Source organism: Lagenorhynchus albirostris, chromosome 7 (assembly GCF_949774975.1).
Source record: "Lagenorhynchus albirostris chromosome 7, mLagAlb1.1, whole genome shotgun sequence".
Classification (NCBI taxonomy): Eukaryota; Metazoa; Chordata; class Mammalia; order Artiodactyla; family Delphinidae; genus Lagenorhynchus; species Lagenorhynchus albirostris.
The window spans coordinates 80,902,750-80,923,834 of record NC_083101.1 but is presented as its reverse complement, the minus strand read 5'-3'; the positions used below and the strand labels follow the sequence as shown (position 1 = coordinate 80,923,834).

Genomic DNA, 21,085 nt, shown 5'->3' with positions numbered 1-21,085 from the left:
AGCAGAGGACAATATATTTCAATGAAATTTTAGAAGGTGGAATGCTAATGGAGGCAGAGTAATGGGCAGAGGCAATGAAGTTACACGCCCCTGGAGACCCCGAGAGAGACGGGTTCAGCATTTGGAAGCACCGGGTACTGTTGGGATAAGGCAAGAAACGAAGGCAGTGATCAGAGCAGAAAACCCTCAGGCAGACCTTCCCCACCTCACCTTTGCAGGAGGCAGAACATTAAGTCTCTAGAAAACGTGAGCCAAAAGGACTAAGGATACCAAGCACAGCACATGGCAGAGTGAGGTGCAAGAACCAAAAGGGACTAAGTAACTACACCAGCATTCCCCACCTTCTTTAGCATTCAAGCAGAACTCTCTAGATAAATTTTAATAGCCCCCAAGACCTTCACATGTTGATGTTTTGCAGAGCTCCCCTCAAAGCCAACTAACCTTCAGCCTATAGTGAATCTTCATGATCAGCAAGCACACCCCAACATACACATTCTCCGTTTTGATTTATTTTAGTGCCTCACTCTTAAATGTGAATAGAAAGCCAAAGCCACCAACATAAGACCAAACCAGAAGAGGGAAAAGACAAAACACTTGGAAATTTAAAATAAAGTAAAAATTTTATTTAAAAGATTATGATATTTAAAAAAAAAAAGGGTTATACACAGGCAAGGATATATCCCAGAAAGTAAAACATAAAGTCAAAGAGATAGAAAATACAAAAAAGAAAATACAAAGCAACGAACCACATCAACCAGATTTTGAAAACTGAGCTGAGCCTTTGGATCCAGGAGGGCCAAGCACAATGAATGAACAAAGCCCATCACTGGTAAATTTCTAATCTCCAGAAATGAAGAAAAGAAAGCTTGTGGGAGTAGGGGAAAAAATCAGAATAGCACTGTATTGCTAGAAATCAGTGGAGCTTATACTTAAATTTGAATTTTTTTTTTTAAGGGAGCAATGTCTTAAAAATTCTTGAAGAAAAATGACCTTCAACTAAGAAATCTAAATCCAAAGTATTATTCACATGTGAGGGTAAAATTAAGACATTTTTAGATATTCAAGGACTCAAAAATAGGACTTCCCTGGTGGCGCAGTCGTTAAGAATCTGCCTGCCAACACAGGGGACACGGGTTTGATCCCTGGTCTGGGAAGATCCCACACGCTGTGGAGCAACTAAGCCCACGCGCCACAACTACTGAGCTTGTGTTCTGCAGCCCACGAGCCACAACTACTGAAACCTGCACACCACAACTACTGAGCCCATGCGCAGCAACTACTGAAGCCCGTGTGCCTAGAGCCCGTGCTCCGCAACGAGAAGCCCCTGCACTGAGAAGCCCGCGCGCCGCAACGAAGAGTAGCTCTCGCTCACTACAGGTAGAGAAAGCCCGCACGCAGCAACAAAGAACCCCCCCCCCCAAAAAGACAAAATCAGACAGGTTGACCAACATGCTTGAATGTATTTGAACAAGAAAATTATCATTAGGTCTTTGGCAGCTCTTTTGGAGCATTTGGACAAAATTAGCAACAGGCACAAAGAAACCATGCAGACTTTTTTAATGGGGCAGTTAAACTAGAGAAACAAAAAGCTACCAAAAAAATCATCATCATCACCAGAGTACACCATCTGAACTCAGTAATAAATATTTACCCAACCATAATAATATGAACAATAACATTAACTGAACCGAAATTTGTGATATAAATAGGATGGGAGGTACAGGAAGAAGGTAGAGAAGGGGCTATTATCAGAGCTAAATCCTCAACTACTGCAACAGGAAGTATAAACCTGTCTAAAATTGATAAATTTAGAAAAATGTAAGCATCTAATTCAGAAATACAGAGATAAATCCCAGCATAAACAGTTTAAAGGTCAAAAGTGCCTGACTATGGGAAGCAAAACTGGAACTGGGGAGAGGTGAGGCAGGGAGCTACTGTTTTTCAATACAAGCCTTTTAAATGCTACTTGATTTCATTAAAATATGTTTGTAGTACTTTGATAAAAATAAATTCATTTTTTATTTTTATTTATTAAAAATGTTTTTCATTTGTTTATTTCTTTTTTGAGGCTTCCTATTTCTTCCTTTTCTTTTTCTTCTTTTTTTGGCTGTACCACATGGCTTGTGGGATCTTAGTTCCCCAACCAGGGATCGAACCTGGGGCCACAGCAGTGAAAGCGCCAAGTCCTAACCACTGGACTGGTAGGGAAGTCCCTCATTTTTTAAATCTAGAGATGGAGAAGGACTCTACTGTAAGTATTAAAGCAATGGCAACATAAGAAACGATCAACAGATTCAAACACCGAAAAGCTAAGAGATTGTATGTAATGAAAATTATTTAGGATACAATTTAAAAGCAAACTGGCACTACTCGTATGCTTCTTGGCCAAAATTAGTAAATTGAGAACTCAGAAGTATAAGGAAAAAGGCAAATATTTTGCTGAAGTAACTGTGAAAAAGTGGGAAATAGATATCCATAGCCGGAGAAAGAGAACCCAATGGCAGAATGAGCCTAACCTGTGAGCAGAGCAAGACTCCTTGAAGGGCTGAGGGGCAGTGGGAAGAGGCCCTGGTGCTAGGTCAGGCAGGTCTATGCTGGACACAGAATAAGGGCACATCACAAGATTGTTCCTCTTAACATGATCCCATGGAGTTCTCAACTTCTAAGATTAGTTTATATAAAACAGTGAAACATGAAATCAAAATCTAAAAAATGAGACCCAAACACCGGGCCTGAAATAGCTGACAAGAACCAAATTCCAGGAACACTTCCCTAGGAGTTCCTATTTGAAGGATGTATACAGTCCAGCTGACCACCATCACCACCCACCTGCCTCAAGTCCCTATCTTGGAGAGAAGTGCTTCTCTCACTAGGAAGCTCCTACCGTGGGCCTCAAAGACTCGCACTAAGGATAGAAAGCCAGGATGGGAACTAGGCTTTGCTCCCTGGAGGTAAGGGTCATGACTTCCTTAAAAGATTACCAGAACTCTGGGCTTCCCTGGTGGCGCAGTGGTTGAGAATCCATCTGCCAATGCAGGGGACGCGGGTTCGTGCCCCGGTCCGGGAGGATCCCGCATGCCACAGAGCTGCTGGGCCCGTGAGCCATGGCCACCGAGCCTGTGCGTCCGGAGCCTGTGCTCCGCAACAGGAGAGGCCACAACGGTGAGAGGCCCACATACCGCAAAAAAAAAAAAAAGATCATCAGAACTCCAACTCTGTTTATATTTGCCCCCCAAAGGCAGTCAGTCCCCAGGCCAGGGAGAAGCATGGTTTCCGCTGACATTCTAAGTCGGTGGGGGTGGGGGAACCTTTCAGAGTGCTTTTAATTCCTCTAAAGCACACAATGAGTCACAAAGCGAAGAGGAGTATCCTGCTGACCAAAGTCCAACCATAAACCAGGAGGAATTAGGATAAGGTCCACCCTAGGAGATGTTATGCACTCTATTTAGTTTCTCTGGGCCAGGGTCCATGGAAGTTTACGGGCAGCAGTAAGCTCTGACAATGGAAGCACTCACACAGAGAAAATCATTTACCAAGAATGTCACTGCTGGGAACTTGCACTCTTTGTAAGGCAGGCCAAGGCTCATCTTTTCTACCAGCTAATAGCAGGCTTATTATGGTCTCTCAGAGATTTCCCACTAATACAATCAGGCTCCTTTCTGGCTCTAAATACTGTCTTGATATGCTGTCATTTAAAAAATCTGAACTGGTGTAGCAAAAGGTTCTTGGTCTTCTGTGATTTCTATTCTATAATGCAATTGTTCTGTGGGGCTGAAACAACCACATAAAGTAACCTCCCTATATATGTATGCATCTCTCTTGTGTGACAAATCAGATTTTCTTCAAGATGATACAAATTACAACTTTCGTATCAATCCACCCTTCAACACTAAATCTGACTTCCAACCTTCCCCTCTCCCTCCCTTTGGAGAAAACTGCACAATTCTTAGTAGTAAGAAAAAAAAAGTAATTGCAGGATTAAAACCTATAGGTTTAAAAATGACAAATTTCTATCTTTTGCTGAAACTTCCAATACAAATTATGCCCCAGTTACTAAAGTACCGCCCAGTTTGAAAAACATAACCCCAAATTAGTCAAACACAAAAGAGCCAAACTTCAAGGCAGAGTGAGATGGAAAGAGGAAGGAGAGGGAGGTAGGGAGAAGATAAAAGGAGGAATACCAAGCAACCATAAAAAAATTAAGAAAGCTAATAGGAAAAAGTAAAAAGGTACAAAGAAAGAAAGCCTTTAAAAAATGCAAACACAAGACATGGCAGCACAGAAAACAACAAATTGATTAGGCAGGAAAACATCATTCACATGATACACATTATCTTTTTGAAGGAAAAGACCAAAAAGATGCAGGGAGGAACAAGCCAACATTAACCAGGTTAGGTGCAAAGCTAATAATCTCTGTCCTCAGAAAAATAAACAGAACTACATATACTTAATGTAAGCAAGGTCAATTTGGTCATGCCCCATCCTGCCCTAAACCTTGCAAAGAAGAATGTGAGGGTGGCAACTGCTGCGTAGAATTTAGAAATCTGTAGAGCTTTAATTCAGGGGGATTTAAAAGGCTTACCGTGGGACTTCCCTGGTGGCACAGTGGTTAAGAACCCGCCTGCCAATGCAGGGGACATGGATTTGATTCCTGGTCTGGGAAGATCCCACGTGCCATGGAGCAACTAAGCCCGTGTGCCACAACTACTAAGCCCTAGAGCCCACGAGCCATAGCTACTGAGGCCGTGTGCCACAACTACTGAAGCCCGCGTGCCTAGAGCCCATGCTCCACAACAAGAGAAGCCACAATGAGAAGCCCGCGCACCGCAATGAAGAGTAGCCCCCGCTCACCACAACTAGAGAAAGCCCGCCCGCAGCAATGAAGACCCAACGCAACCAAAAATAAATAAATAAATTTATAAAAGGCTTACCGTGGGACAGGTATTTGGAGGTGATGATTCTTCTGTGCACACAGACAAGACAGAGAGGGAAGGCATCTGGGAATGGGTGAGGGTTGGCACCTCTGTGCCACTGTCCAAGTTCAAAGCTGAAAGCCCAAGAGCATGATGCCCATTGAGCTCACTGGCACTGCTTTGGGTGGAAGGCTTTAGGGAATTCCGGAACGTGCCACTGCGGAGGCAGGATGTGCTATGGAAAGTGCTTGCCATCTTGGCTGTCTTCTGACTGCTGTCATCAGAGTCAAGTTTGGGGAAGGACAGGGACTTGATATTGCTTACTGCAGGGATGGGGGGAAGGGACACTTTGGAAGACAGCGACATCTTTTCACAGTTGCCCAACTGTGGTAAGGTTATAAAGCCATTGGGTTTGTGAAGAGGCTTGAAATCTAGGGTTGCCCGCTCCAGGGATGCCAGGACCTCCTCATCCTGTAACACAGACCCAGAGCCACCTCTAGGCAAGTTACTGTCCAATAACTGGGCCATAATGGGCCCACTGGTTCCTACCAGAATGTTTCTCAGCTCTTCCTTCTCATCAATAGTTTTTAACTCCAGATTATCAAACGGGTCTTCTTCACACTCAAAGTCAGCAGGATTGAAATCTGCCTTTGTGTGGGGTGGGCTGAGAACTTTCTGTTTTGTGGCACTGCTGCTGACCCGAGTCGGCATGAGGATGCTGTTGTGCTGTAAGCTGGCAAGGATGGGATTGATAGGAGGTGGCATTGTGGCTGTACCGTGAGTCTTGGAGAAGCTCATTTTGCTGTCACCCTCTGGGCCACTCTTAGAATTCACCTTAGCTTCTGCTTCCTCAGCCTTGCGCTCTGCTTCCCACTGGGCTTCTTGGATTTTCTTAATATCTTCAGCCCACTCAATGGTTTTCTTTTCCAAAGAGAAGTCATACTGCAAAGATATATCAGATAAAGGAAGTGTGAACCCAGGTGGCTGCCCCTCCCCCACCCAATTCCTCCACCCAATTCACTTCTTCCTCACCCTGGCAAGGCAGCATTTATTAAGGTGTATGGGAGGATCCCCACTCAGGAAAACTAAGACTTCCTAATCTTACTTGATTTAATCAAACTATGCTCCCTGGTTACTTCTAGAAATTAACTAGAAAGAGCTCCTCTCACCTCTAATCCTACATACCAGGCCAAATGTACCTTGCCACTTCCCTTGCTTCTCTCCCCTCAGGCTATTTCCCTTCTTAGAATTCTTCATTGGTGACTCAGGCAGAACTCAGCTGCCTCCTCTATAAAGCTTTCCTGATGGCCCATTCCTTCCTCTGAACTCTTACATAGTGTCTGTCTCTATTATTTGATGCTGAGCACATGTGACCACAAGTAGCTTTAGTCTTCCTCTAAACATTTCCCCAACACTATCACAAGCCTCTTGTGGGCAGCAACTGGGCTTTAGACCCTCTTAAGGTCTCCATTATCTAACACAATGCCCTAAATAGAGCCCGCACTCAATAAAAACAACAGCCCCTAGTATTTAAGCACTTACAAGGTGCCATGCATGATTCTAAGCACTTTTTATATATTAGTTCTCTAGATTTTTTCAGCAATTACAGGGGCTATGCTCAAGGTCATAAAGCTGTTAAGTGGTAGAGCCTGGATCTGAACCCAGGCAGTCTGACAACAGATTCTATGCTCTAAACCACTACCAAATTACAGTGAACAGACTGTACTCTAAATGTAGAAAAACTGCTTATTAAGAAATCTAGACATAACCAAATTAAGATTTTACGATACAAACTCAACAAAAAGCAAACAACCTGATTAAAAAATGGCCAGAGGATCTGAATAGACATTCTTCCAAAGAAGCCATATAGATGGCCAAGAGGCACATGAAGAGATGTTCAACATCACTAATTATTAGGGAAATGCAAATCAAAGCCACAATAAGATATCACCTCACGCCCAGCGAAATGGCTATTATCAAAAAGGCAAGAAATAACAAGTGTTGGAGAGGATGGGGAGAAAAGGGAGCCTTCATACACACTGTTGGTGGCAGTGTAAACTGGCGCAGCCACTGTGGAAAAGAGTAAAAGCTAAACAATGGGTGCACATTCAAGGTTGGAGGCGCGATAAGAGTAAAGAGGAGAAAGGGAGAGGAAGGAGGCCTACCATGACCTAGAGCCACGGTAGGCCTAGAGTTTTAGAGTAGAAGAAACATAATAAAGTGCCTCAGGTCATCCCTAAACGTTTCAGCTTCAAACAACACAAAAGAAGCCTGGAAACGCACATGTCAAGAAGTTCACTTACACACCCTGAGCCAGTCACTGGGCCCCAAAAAGACACTTGGGGGATCACAGGGCTTCCTTTCTACCACTAACTGAATAGTGAGAAAATAGCACTGGGCAAAGGTTGCTGCTTCTAACTGTGGAGGAAATCCAATTATGCAACTGGTTTCCTCCATCAAAAACTGAGGCTGTGACCAACTTCCCACTGCCTGTAAACACAGATCTCCGAAGTTTTACTCCCAAAAACAAGTGTAAATTTCTTTCCTCTTTAGTGCTTTTTTGTTTTTTTGTAATTACCAAAGTAATGTAGAATACTTGGAACATAAGAAAAAACAGAAAGGAAAAAACAGCAGAAATATTACAGTGAAAAAGAATGTGATTTTTGAGTGTACAATAATAAATAATAACATCATCTAACATTTATGGAGTACCAGGAACCAGAATAAGCATTATAAATGCATTATTTTACTTAATCCTTATAAAAACCTTAAAATATGTACAAGATTACACAGCTATTACATGGCAATTCCAGCCCATGAATCGCTGAACCAGAGTCTGCTCTAAACCGTGACACTAAAGGCCACCCTCCACTACTGTGGCCACTACCACCATTTCAGTGAAAACTTTCCGGACCTGGGTGCAAAGGTTTATGTATGTTTTACGGGCTCACTTTGATGATTTTTAATTTGAAATCTCAAGTTTGTATTGTCATGCAAGGGCAAATATGAAAAAGTTACAGGAAGCTTCAAGCTGTCTAGGGCTCTAGGTCTGACTCTTCTCTGGATAGAGAGGGAGCCAGCGCCAACACCACACCAATACCACAGCCAAATCCCCCGTTGGAGACCCTAGGCAGTCAAAGTTTAAGGAAGCTATCTGCAATTAGAGAACAAAAACACTGCAGCCAGCCCACACAGGAATGGAGCTTGGAGCCTTGATCTCCTCTTTTGTTATTAGTGGGTGTGATGAGTATGACAGGCACAGTACCAGGCACTCATTAGTGCATCACACTGATCAAACAGAAAATTCCCAGCAAAGCCTATTAACAGCAACGATGTGGGATTCCAAACAAGCCTTCTGAATGAATCAATGAGGCAGCAAATAATATGAGGACTACTGAAATAAAATGGAGGTGTTATTTAAATCATATTGCTAGCAGTATTCTGCACACAGAGTGGTATTTACTGAATATTTGTTGCTGCCAATAAAAAAGCCACCAAGGAAACAGAACAAGGTAAAACTTCATAAGGGAAATCTCTATCTCTTCTGGCCCAATAAAGTCTCCATACACAAAAGGAGTATCGATTCAGTATTCAAAAACATCTAAGATAGTCAACATTATTAGTAGCTAGAGAAATGTACATCAAAACCACCATAAGAGGGGTAATTCCCTGGCAGTCCAGTGGTTAAGATGCCATGCTTCCACTGCAGGGGGCGTGGGTTCAAACCCTGGTCTGGCAACTAGGATCCCAAATGCCACGCGGCCAAAAAACCAAAAACAAAAACCGTAAGACCACTGCACACCCATTAGGATGTACATAAATAACTAAAAAGACAGATGATAACAAAAGTTGGCAAGGATGTAGAGGAACTGGAAACTTCATGCAGTGTAGGTAGGATTGTAAAATGGTGCAGCCACTTTGGAAATTAGTCTGGCAATTCCTCAAAAGGTTAAACACAGTTAATATATGACCCAGCAATTCCACTCCTATGTATATACCCAAGAAAGCTGAAAGCATATGTCTGCACAAAAACCTGTAGACAAATGTTCACAACACAGATTTCCCTGGTGGCGCAGTGGTTAAGAATCTGCCCGCCAATGCAGGGGACATGGGTTCGATCCCTGGTCAGGGAAGATCCCACATGCCGCGGAGCAAATAAGCCCACTCGCCACAACTACTGAGCCCACGTGCTGCAACTACGGAAGCCCGCTCGCCTAGAGCCCATGCTCTGCAACAAGAGAAGCCACCGCAATGAGAAGCCCATGCACCACAAGGAGGAGTAGCTCTGGCTTGCCACAACTAGAGAAAGCCCACACGCAGCAATGAAGACCCAATGCAGCCAAAAAAAAAAGTTCACAGCAGCATTATTCCTAAAAGCCAAAAAATTGGAAACCATCAAAAATGTCTATCAATTGGGGACTTCCCTGGTGGTCCAGTGGTTTTAAGACTCCACGCTTCCACTGTAGGGGGCGTGGGTTCGATCCCTGGTCGGGAACCAAGATCCCGTAAGCCACACAGCCAAAAAAAAAAAAAAAAAAAAAGGTCTATCAACTGATGAATGGATATACAAACTGTGGTATATATCAATACAATGGAATTATTCAGCCATAATAATGAATGAAGTACTAATACTTCATTCATACAATATAGATAAAACTTGAAAACACTGAAGTAAAATAAACCAGTCACATATATATTTATGAATAGTTATATATAAAAGACTAAATATTGTATTATTCCACTTATATGATATTCCAGAATAGGCAAATGCAGAGAGAGAGAAAGTAGATTTAGTGGTTGCCAGGGGCTGGGGGAAGGGGAAAATAGGGAGTGACTGCTAAGTGACTGCTAAATGGACACTGGGTCTCTTTTCAGGGTGATGAAAATATTCTGGAATGAGATGGTAATGATAGTTATGCAACTGTGAATATACTAAAAACAAATTTATTTGCATACCTTAAAAGGGAAAATTTTGTGGTATGTGAATTATATCAATAAAACTTTTATTTAAAAAATATAACTGAAGTTCTCCCACTATGATTATTTCCTAAAAAAGACTGGAAGGTAAAACAAAGAATACATTTTATTTTATTTATTTATTTATTTTCATTATTATTATTTTTTTTGGCCACACTGCCTGGCTTGTGGGATCTTAGTTCCCCAACCAGGGATTGAACCCGGGCCCTTGGCAGTGAAAACACGGCATCCTTTCCACTGGACTACCAGGGAATTCCCAAATTTTTTTTTTCAAAGAATACATTTTAGAGTAACATGGTAATTCCTTAGTAAATCCCCCTTCTTTGCCAGGAAGTTGTATTTTAAAAAATCTAGAGTCACAGGAAGAAGTGTTTGGGTGAGTAGCGTACCTTTCTGTTTTTCCATGTAACTCCTTCTCTAAACTGTAAGCTCCTTGAGGAAAGTGGTTAAGGCATTTATCTTTATCCTCAACCCTAGCAGAGCGTCACTCAAAATCAGGCAGTCAATAAGTGTGTAGGAAGTCACGTAACATGGCGCTATTTGCTGCTTTCAAGATGTAATTTTATACATTTATAAATAACTGAGCTTTAAAAATGTAAGGGCTGAAAAAGAAGCTACTGAGGAGATGGCATTTAAGCACAGTCTAGAATAGATAAAATTTTTAACAAGCAGACAGCTTTTAGTATGGTGAGAAAGAGAATAATATTTCAAGTGGGGATAACAACTCATGAGAAAAGCATGGTAAAGACAGGTAATACACACAGTACATTCAACAAATTGCTACAGTATCCTGGTTTGGAGGGAATATAGAGGAGATGATGAGCTAAGGTACTCGACCATAACCTTATGTCTAGACTTGATTCAGTAAGGTTGGTGAATCACTGTAAGTTTTTAAATTCAGGAATATTATTCTAGAAACAATATGAAAAATAGAAGGAAAATGCTGTAAGCAGAGGAGCCCATTAAAGAGGCTACTGAAATAGCCCAGGTGAAAAAATAAGGTAAGGAATAACTGAATGGCAAAGGGAAGACACAGCAGAGAGAAAATACTACGTAACTTGAGTGACCAAGAAGGTAATGAGGACATTAATAGAGAGAAGGAAAGAGGGGAAGAAGCACGTCAGATGAGCAATGGGGATTTGTTTTGGACAAGGCACAGAATCCCAGGAACATACAATCAGATTACACAAAATCTGTAACAGATATATAAACATATATAAATGTGCGTGTATGTGTACGCACGCCTGTGTGTGAGTGAGTGAGACAGTGTGAGCCAAGCGATAACAGGAGCTATCAGAAACACAAATAAGAGACAGGAGAAATTTTTTTTCTATTTCACTATACAGCAAATTCTTACTCCTTAAAATGTTAAATGTACTAAACTTTAACTAAAAATTACCACTTACCTGTACTTCTCTGACAACCTGCAAACAATCAGGCAAGGAGAAGCCAATAGGTAGACCAACTTTAGCTGGTGTTTTGAATTTGTCTCCTATCTTAAATGGGACATCATCAAGGTAACTGAAAGTCCCTACAATCAAAAATAAAGTACAAAATATCAGCAAAGAACTTATTATTTGTTTTGGTATAATCTTACATCTAGGATACAACATTAATTTATGCTATCCTAAGACTAGAAGTTACAGAGTTCCTTCTCTGACTGCTTACCTTCTCCTGACCCTAGATCTCTAATAAGGACTCCTATTTGAGGTTACTTGATCTTATTAGGGTTTATATTCACTTATACTTAGCATAAAAGCCAAAGTACTCATAGTAGCCTAAAAGTCCTCCCCGACGCCCATTACCTCTCTTGCCCTCAATTCCTGGCTCACTGAACTAAGTCACAGTGATCCTCTGTTCCTCAACTATGACATGGTCAAAACTACTTCAAAAATTCTGCACTGGCTGCTTCCTCTAACTGGAATGTTCTTCCCTCAGATATTCACATGGCTTACTCCTTCACCTCCTTCAAGTCTTTGCTCAAATGGCACTTTCTAAGTGAGGCTTACCCTGACCACCCTATTTAAAATTACTACCACACCCTCACCGCAGTAATCCCACATTATCATCTATCTTTTCTCCATAGCACTTATTACCTTCTAACATATATGTAATTTGCCTTTTAATTATATTTATTGTCTGTCTTGCCCAGTGGAATATAAGCTCCCTGCAGGTAAGTATTTAAGTCTGTTTTATTCACTGATGTAGTCTCAAAACCTCAGCACTTCCTGGTACATATTAGGCACTTATTAAATATTGATGATAGAATCTTCACAAAAGAACCTCCTTGATTAGGATTTCTTTAGTAAGAATCATTTTTTAATTAACACAAAGAACTACTCTAGATTTTTTTTTTAAGCTACATTCTAGAGATATGGAAATATTTAAGAAGTACAGCACTTATGGAAAAAAGGAAAACCAGACAAGACCATGGGAATCAGACCAGGATTATCAGGAGACACAAACCATACACAACTGAACTGCTTTAACTCCCTAAATGTTCTCTGCCCATCACAGATGCATAATACAGAAAGATCGGGACATTATCATCGATTTATAGGGTCAGACAAAAATGAGAGTGGTTCTTGTATGTGACTCTCACTAGGTATACACTCCAAATCAGGTCATGATTTCTTTTCTGGACCAGGTTTGGGGCTAACTTAACTGGCAGAAGCATCAGGGAGAATGAAACATAGTTCATAAAATAAATTTTGCTTTTTGAGTATTAGCAGCTAGTAAAATAAGGCTTACTTCTGGGTCTCACACTAGTATATTTTCTTGAGTGCTCATGTCCAGAATAAGACAATTACACCTCTTCCATAAAGAGATTTCTCCTCCTTTTAAGAACTCTGTAGATTTCAAGACTTATCAAGCAAGGTCAGGATATACTTGTAATCTTGTCATCATTCCCATTTCCCAAGGTAGATATTGCTCTGATATACCTGAAATCCTCCAAAAGAAAGAAGAATAGGCCCCCTCTCCCACTCCTGGGGGTGGGCGTCTACCTCTTTCCCATATAACTTCTAGCTAGAATTAAAACATTTTAACTATCTCTCACTCAGCTAGCAAATTAAATCTACAACTGTGTTCAATTTAATAATTTTTCTGAGGCATAACCATAACTGTTAACACTCTAGCAAAGTTTCCAAGTTGGTCATACCTTTGTAAGTGTTCTCTCAGCTGGCAATGCCTGTCACATTCCCACCCTTATTTACTTGATTAATTATGTCTTGCCCTTTAAGAATGAGCTTAAGAACAACTCCCTTCTCAATCTCAGAATAGGTCTTACCATTCTGTATTGTTAATAGTTTGTTTCCTTATACTACTCCCCACCCTGCACCAGAGACTTTGATCAAGGATTTGATCAAATTCCTATCCACACCCCCCCAAGCTCAGCATAACATCCAGCAGATGAGATTTGCTCAATGAGAATAAATAAAGAAGACATGGTCTTACACTTCTCTTGTATTTAACTCTCACACTAACTCACACTCAATTAGTATTTATTAAAATTCAAAATGATTTACCTAAAATGGCAAAGCTAGTCCTGAAAATGTTTTAACAGAGTACTCATGCAAGATGTAAGCACATTTCTAAGGTTCTGCAGAAAGTCACAAAAATGTACCAGAGGTACCAAAAAAAAGTATCAGGTACCATCACAGCTTGCCAACAAAACTCTGGTTATAACACTAAAACCTTCTGCCACTTATAAAATGCTTTATATTATAGAGATCAAAAGCAACGCTCTTTTTAATTGTAGAGAACTTTTATCCGTCTTCCATGGAAACAGATGCTCAAAAGTTACTGAAAGTTAGAGTCTAACTTTGGCTAGTGCCCTGATTAACTGGAAACAAAGCTGGAACTAGCATTTTCTAGGAAGCATTGGAAAGATTTACAGTCAAGTTAATAATCACAAAATTAAGTCTTTCGTTTAAGAAAATTTTAAGTATACATTCAAAGTAGGTTCATTATATAACGCACACATATTAGAAAAATCCTATCTATAATAATACTTATATGCATATATGATATACAAATCTAAGAAAACCTATCCACATTAATACTAACAAAATTTTCTTAATTGAATACTTCTATTATAGATTGGTAATGGGGAGTTGAGGGGAGAAAACCATCTGTTAAAAAGTACTATACTTGAGATATCTGAGCCAAATGATAATATCTTTCAAGAAGGGTGTTCAGTTTCCTTGCCTACCCTTTCAGTTAGGAAACTATGACAGTGTTGTATACACTGACAATTTATATTCTATAAATGGAACTAGGCCCTGGCTTAGAGACAGACCAGATCAAGTAGAACACCTTGAAACAACTGCTGTTTCCCTTCATTAGCACCAATTACAGGTAATTGCTTTAAAAAGCAGTTTCATTTCACTAACAAAGCCAATGCCAAGGTGACTTAGCACATCTTCTAACCTTCCCCCTCCCCCCTTTAAGCTCTGTTAACCGGGAATGAGTAAACAGTTTTGTGATTATTGGGAGGAGGGGGTAGGGCTAAAGGGCAAAAGGCATTAAGAGGCGGCAACAAGAAAAGCAACTTTTTGAATGATGGCCAGAGACTACCATAAGTACAATGAATGATGTTGCTGTGAGGATTAAAAAGAACATTTTTGCAAATATAACCAACTATGCCTTAGGAACTATTCATTTTTATCCAATATATCAGAATATCTATTTAAAGACATCAATTTCTCTTATTTCTCAATACATTTTATTTTTTAAATAGATTCAATAAAAACTCAACCACATGGCCCAGAGAATTAAGCACTGTGGTTAACAATCTTCTGGCTCACCCCCAAGTACCTTTTAGTTTCAGTCTTTATTACTGAAAATCTTTCTAAGATGTCTGAGCCCATTTTCCTCAGTTCCATTTAGAAAAAAGAAAGTACATCTCTGATGGCTGTGGCAGTTCCTTGAAGTCAGGTTCTGCACACTGCTCGCCATTATGCTATGGTGGAAGGAACTGGGCTGAACGTGTAATGACTCAGGATAAATTCTGGGAAGGTTTCATTCTGTTTCCTTTCTTTCTAAATTGCTGATAATGTTTATGATCTTGTGACCTGCCTGTTTTTCTGAAAAAAGGTAATTCCATGTGGGGAGAGAAATTCCTAATAGAGGGTAGCAACTGGATTATGCTTAATTCAGATTTTACTGTGCGTTCAAATTGAGGTTTTTGAAAAAGAAGAATAAAACAGATCAAACTCAAAATTAACTGAAAATTGCAATCCCATGACTATCATTACCTTAAAACTGTAAGTCAGGTAACACTTGCAAAATTACATCAATAGATAAATAGAGCGAGACACACGCATACACACACACACACACACACACACACACACACACACACAATTATACAGATATCAATACAGGATGTGAAGTCAAAAGAAAATGTTACTCATGTCCTAACAAAAAACAAGATAACCTACAAAATCAGCTTTTTAATATGCAGTATCTGGCATTAAATTTTAAAAAAGACACACAAAAAAGGAAGAAAATGTGATCCATCATCAAGAGAAGAAACAGTCATCAGACCCAAATTCAGGGGTAGCCAAGATACTGGAATTATCAGAGAACTTTAAAATAACTATAATAAATATGTTAAAGGATCTAATAGAATAGGTGAACATGTGTGAGCAGGTAGGGAATTTCATCAGAGAGATGGAAATAGAAAGAGACAAATGGAAACGCTAAAAATGAAAACTTAAGTATCATAGAAAAAAAATTTTGATAGTTCATAAGCCAGGCTATGCTAATCAGAAGACAATACTCATAAGATGAAAGAATCAAAGAACTTGAAATTAAGTCAAAAGAAATTAAAAGAATTGAAACACAAAGAGAAAAAAAGAAAAAAAAAGGAACAGAGCCTTAAGAGATCTCTGGGACAATATCAAACAGCCTATGCATATGTGATTAGAGTCTCAAAAGGATAAGAGAGAGACATGGAGCAAAAGAAATGTGAGAAGAGATTATGGCTGCAAATTTTCAAAAGTAGTAAAAGACATCAACTAACAGATCAAGAAGTTTAGCTAGCTCCAAGCAGGATAAATACATAGAAAATCAAACCAAGGTACATCATAGTTAAAATGTTGCAAACAAAAGAAAGTCTTAAAAGAAGGGGGATGGGCAGCATATGACATACAGGAGAACAATGATTAAATGATGGCTGACTGCTCTACATTACTCTGTACTTAAAAAGCAATAACAGATTGGGATTTCCCCAGCAGTACAGTGGTTAAGACTCCGCACTTCCACTGCAGGGGGCACGGGTTCGATCCCTGGTCGGGGAACTAAGATCCCATATGCCGCACAGTGTGAACAAAAAATTAAAAAACAATAATAAAAATAAGAAAACAATCTAAAATAAAACACCTTTTTCTATCACTCAATAGAAAAAGTATTTCAATATCTTAGTAGAAATTAAACCAAGAGAAAAATAAACCTTTCCAGAAGTTAGCTAAATGGTCATAAATATGACAGCTTGGCATTTCAAAGGAGGGAGTTTAGTTTTATTAAGTCCAATTACAGAGACTTATTTTTTTCCCAAATTAGAATATCAGGGCATTTTTCCAGATATTAAAAGAGTAACTTATCTGTTTGCTGAAACATTTTAAAAAATCCTTTAAAAGTCACTTCTGGAAAATAACTTTTTTCTTAAACAACTGGAAAATGAGTCAAAAATTAAAGAGAATTGACAGTCGGAAAGGCGTGCTTTAAACTAAGCCAAAGGTTTGCAATTTGCATGATATAAGGACAATATTTTTAAAGGCCTTTGAAAAGTAACTGTTTGTATTTCTTATTCTATTATTTAGGGGTATGTGGTTATTAATGACAGTGGAAGAAGTTCAACCTCAGTTGAAAAGAATGAACTTGAAGAAAAATCAAATACTAGTGCTAAGACAGCACAGCATAAGATATAGTCAGCCCAAGTATTTAAACAGAATAAAAAGCATTTTCATATCCAGTCATGAGAGCAGTTGTCACCTCCTTGTCCACACCCCAAGTGCCCTAGAATTACACACACTCTCTCTCTCTCTCTCTCTCTCTCTCTCTCTCTCTCTCTCTAACCCCGAGTCAGATAATACCTAACTTAGGGGGAACCAACCCAGAGGCTCATAAACTAAAATGTTCCCATCAGATACGCCCTTGACCAAAAGATACAAAAACTTCAGCTATATGATGCTAGCCACTATATGATCAAGCAAGAAGCACCATAACTGGGGTGGCCATTTTTAGCCCTGTGCACTCTACACAAGTAGGCCAAAAAAGCAAGTCTATAAACAGAAGAATAAAAATGGAGCACATCTGCAGAGAAAAGCAGTGAAAGATGGAGGGAGTAGTAGCCTCAGTTTCCTGGCTTTCTAATTTCAGCCTTGTAAGGCCAGTCTGAATTTGATTTCCTGCATGCAGATGCCTACAAGATTGCCTATTAAATATTCTCCACCTATTCCCTTTAATTTCTATTCCTTAAACTACATGATATCTAAAAATAAGATTCGTTATTCTAACAGCCCAACTAAAGCCACTGAAATTCAAGTAGGAGCTTAGCAAATTAAAGCAGAAGCAGCCAAAGAGAGAAAGAGAAAATCCTTCTCAAATTTTACTCAGGTAGAGCATTTCATTTAAACAATAAAATTTTGGTTAGGAATGTAAAGAGATGGAGGAAGGCCTAAAAAAATAAGTCATCATTGATCAGGTAACTTCAGAATTATAATCTTCTCTCTGGATTGTTGAGCTGGAACATATAAACTGGGGTCCAACTTATTTTCACTCCAATCAAAAAGGAGTTTCTAAAGATTCCAGATAGAAAACATATCTTTTGAAATAAGATTATAAATTTAAGTTTTTCATTTTTGCTCTTTTCTCTCCCTAGGTCTTTCCTCTCTCCTTGGCTCTGTCCTCTCTTTTCCCTTGAGAAAGTGATCAGAGGCAACTACAGATCTGCCTCTCTATATCATTTGAAGACTTTGAAAGAGCCCTGTAATAATCCTTAAACAACAGGAGATACCTTACCTGAAGATCTGATGCCTGACAGGTTATACAGAATGCAAATTCCAGAGCCTGAATGACTTAATTCCAAAAGAATTTAACAAAACATACGCAAGCAATGTATGTAAGTATATGCACAGTGGCAGTTCAAAATATTAAAGCTGTTGTATAAAAATATACAAGCAAGTTAAAAACCAAGGAACTGCTGCACCACCCTGACTCAGAAAAGTGATATTATCAAGTAACCATTTGTAGATCAGAAGAGTATAACGATACATGTTGCCACACAGTCTAACAAATCATTCTTACAATGACACGATTTTTTAAATGGAACATTAGTTTTAAAACCCCTTTTAAAATAATTGTGTTGTCTGGATATTTCTGATGTTTAATTCTTATCTTTGTACAAAAAGAGGGTCTAATTTTAACTTCTTAGGCACCTCCATTCCTATCAAATGCAGATAATAAAAGTTTATTAATGTACTCCATTTTGGAAGGCCATATCTTAGAAAAAGATGATAAACTATTAGTTACAAACGCAAAATTGTAATTACTACTACTGATACTTCTGGAATATATTGATCTGCTAATCATGTCTTATTTGTAGTAAATCATTTCTTTTTATGGGAGGAGAAACCTAAACCAAAACATCATAAAACGTTAACTAAAGGCTTAGAATTTTTCACATCTGATGGAGAAGAGATGGATTTTTCACACCTGATGGAGAAGAGATGGACCTTCTCCTGATGGAGAAGGAATGGTAACTACTTCAAAATACTGCTGAAAAACAACAAAAATAGGCAGACTCCCTATCCACCTCCAGCAGTTTCAAGTACAATAAATACAGAGATACTCTAAAGTTTATCCATTTGAACTTCACATTAAAGTTATGTGAAGTCCTATGGAATGAATGTTACATTGTTGTACAACTTTATTTTCCTCAAGCCGCTCATTTAAATAAACAAAAAGGGACACTTACTTAATGTGATTTCAAATTCTCTGATCAGATCAAAACTTAAACCATGATATCTAACAGTCCACTTACCATGAAAATCTGCACCCAACTTCTTAGAAGCCATTTAGAACCTGAAAAACAAAGAAATATTTCTTAGGCGCATTATGCCTTGAGGGGATACAAACAAACCATTATAAGAAAATTGAGGATTTCCCAGGTTGGGCAGCGGTTAAGAACCCGCCTGCCGATGCAGAGGACGCGGGTTCGACCCCTGGTCCCGGAAGATCCCACATGCTGCGGAGCAACTAAGCCCGTGCGCCACAACTACTGAGCCTGCGCTCTAGAGCCCACAAGTCACAACTACTGAGCTCATGCGGCACAACTACTGAGCCCACACACCGCAACTACTGAAGCCCTCGTGCCTAGAGCCCATGCTCCTCAACAAGAGAAGCCACTGCAATGAGAAGCCCATGCACTGCAACAAAGGGTAGTTTCCGCCTGCCGCAACTAGAGAAAGCCGCAGGCAGCAACAAAGACCCAACGCAGCCAATCAATCAATAAATAGCTTAAAAAAAGAAAATTCAGACTACAAAAAGAAACCAGAAGACTAAAAGGTTCCAGGACTGACATAACCCTCAAACTTCTCAGTCCCAAAGTCTCAAAAAAGAAAGCAGAAAGGGGGAGAAACCACTTTTCCAGAAAAAAAAAATTTCTGAATCTGCATGTTCTGGAAAATAAAAACATTAGAACAGCAAACTGGCCATTGACCAATTTATACACAAACTGTCAAAAAAAATGACTAAACATTTATCTTCCTGATATAAGCTACTAATGTCAATATTTGTAGTTCTGTCAAGATTTTTTATATATCCCATTTTATTCAGTATGTAAATATAGACCTTTTACTGACAAATGTAACTGTAAGACTGACATTTCTGAATTAGGGAATCAATGACATACAACCTTCTGTACTGTTTTAATTTTGTATACAATTTCAAAAAAGGGGAATTCCCTGGCAATCCAGTGGTTAGGACTCGGAGCTTTCACTGCCAGGCTGGGTTTAATTCCTGGTCGGGGAACTGAGATCCCACAAGCCGTGTGGTGTGGCCAAAAAAAAAAAAAATCCAAAACAGGAAGGAAGAAAAACCCATAAAACCACACATCTAGCTTAGTATTATCTTTGCACTTTGAGCAGTACAAAGTCCTTTTCTTGCAAAGACAATCTGAGACCTTCAACCTAAAAGTTTATTTCCCTTGATATGATGTTTAGACCTTTAACTTGCCTGAGACATAAGCATATAATGAATATATGGTATGATTTCTACTAGCCTGTATTACCTACAGTACAATGCAAGGCATCATACTTAAAATGATCTACAGGCATACCTCATTTTATACACTTTACTGCGCAAATTGAAGGTATGCTCAACCTTGCATTCAGCAAGTCTGAGGCCTAAGGCGCCATCTTTCCAAGAGCATTTATTTGCTCACCTCGTGTCTGTGTCACATTTAGGTAATTCTCACCATATTTCAAACTTTTTCATTATAATTGTATTTGTCATGGTGATCAATGACCTTCGATGTTACTATTATAATTGTTATGACATTTTTTAGCAATAACTTTTTTTTTTTTTTTGGCTGCATCAGGTCTTAGTTGCAGCACGTGGGAAATTCATTGTGGCACGCAGGCTTCTCTCTAGTTGTGGCTCGTGGGCTCTGTAGTTGCGGCACAAAGCTCTCTAGCTGTGGCCCACGTGCTCGGTAGTTGTGGCCCTCGGGCTTAGTTGCCCACCCCCCCACCCAGCATATGGGATCTTAGTCCCCTCACCAGAACATAACTTCTACATGCACTGGGCAACCAAAAAACCTTGCATGACTTGCTTTATTGTGATATTCGTTTTACTTCAGTGGTCTGGAACTGAACCCACAATATCTGAGGTATGCCTATATGTTCTACTGTAAGTTTTTTTTAAAGAAGGCGAGTATATTGCACCTATCATGTGAAAAGTATTCAAAATAATTAAATCTGTACAGGATTTTAAGAAACTGACAAGTTGATTTTAAAATTTACATGTAAAGGCAAAGGAAACAATAGCCAAAACAATTTTGAAAAAGAACAAAGCTGGGGAACTTACCACCTAACTTCAAGACTTACTATTAGAGTAATTAAGACAGTATGGAAATGGCATAAATATATCACACAGACCAACAGAACAGAGTACAGATAGACCCATAT

The 21,085-nt window shown here is 39.4% G+C and overlaps 1 protein-coding gene across 2 annotated transcripts in view; it reads right to left on the bottom strand.

The window, feature by feature from the left end:
• UBAP1 (ubiquitin associated protein 1) overlaps nucleotides 1-21,085 on the bottom strand; it is a 55,762-nt gene that overhangs the window by 5,101 nt on the left and 29,576 nt on the right. For both annotated transcript variants that reach the window (XM_060155252.1, XM_060155253.1), the window contains exons 2-4: nucleotides 18,940-18,980; nucleotides 11,297-11,421; nucleotides 4,932-5,855 (exon numbers count right to left, since the gene is read on the bottom strand). In XM_060155252.1, the coding sequence (XP_060011235.1) occupies nucleotides 4,932-5,855; nucleotides 11,297-11,421; nucleotides 18,940-18,973 (1,083 nt within the window). In that variant the 5' untranslated portion in view covers nucleotides 18,974-18,980. The remainder of the gene's footprint in view (nucleotides 1-4,931; nucleotides 5,856-11,296; nucleotides 11,422-18,939; nucleotides 18,981-21,085) is intronic.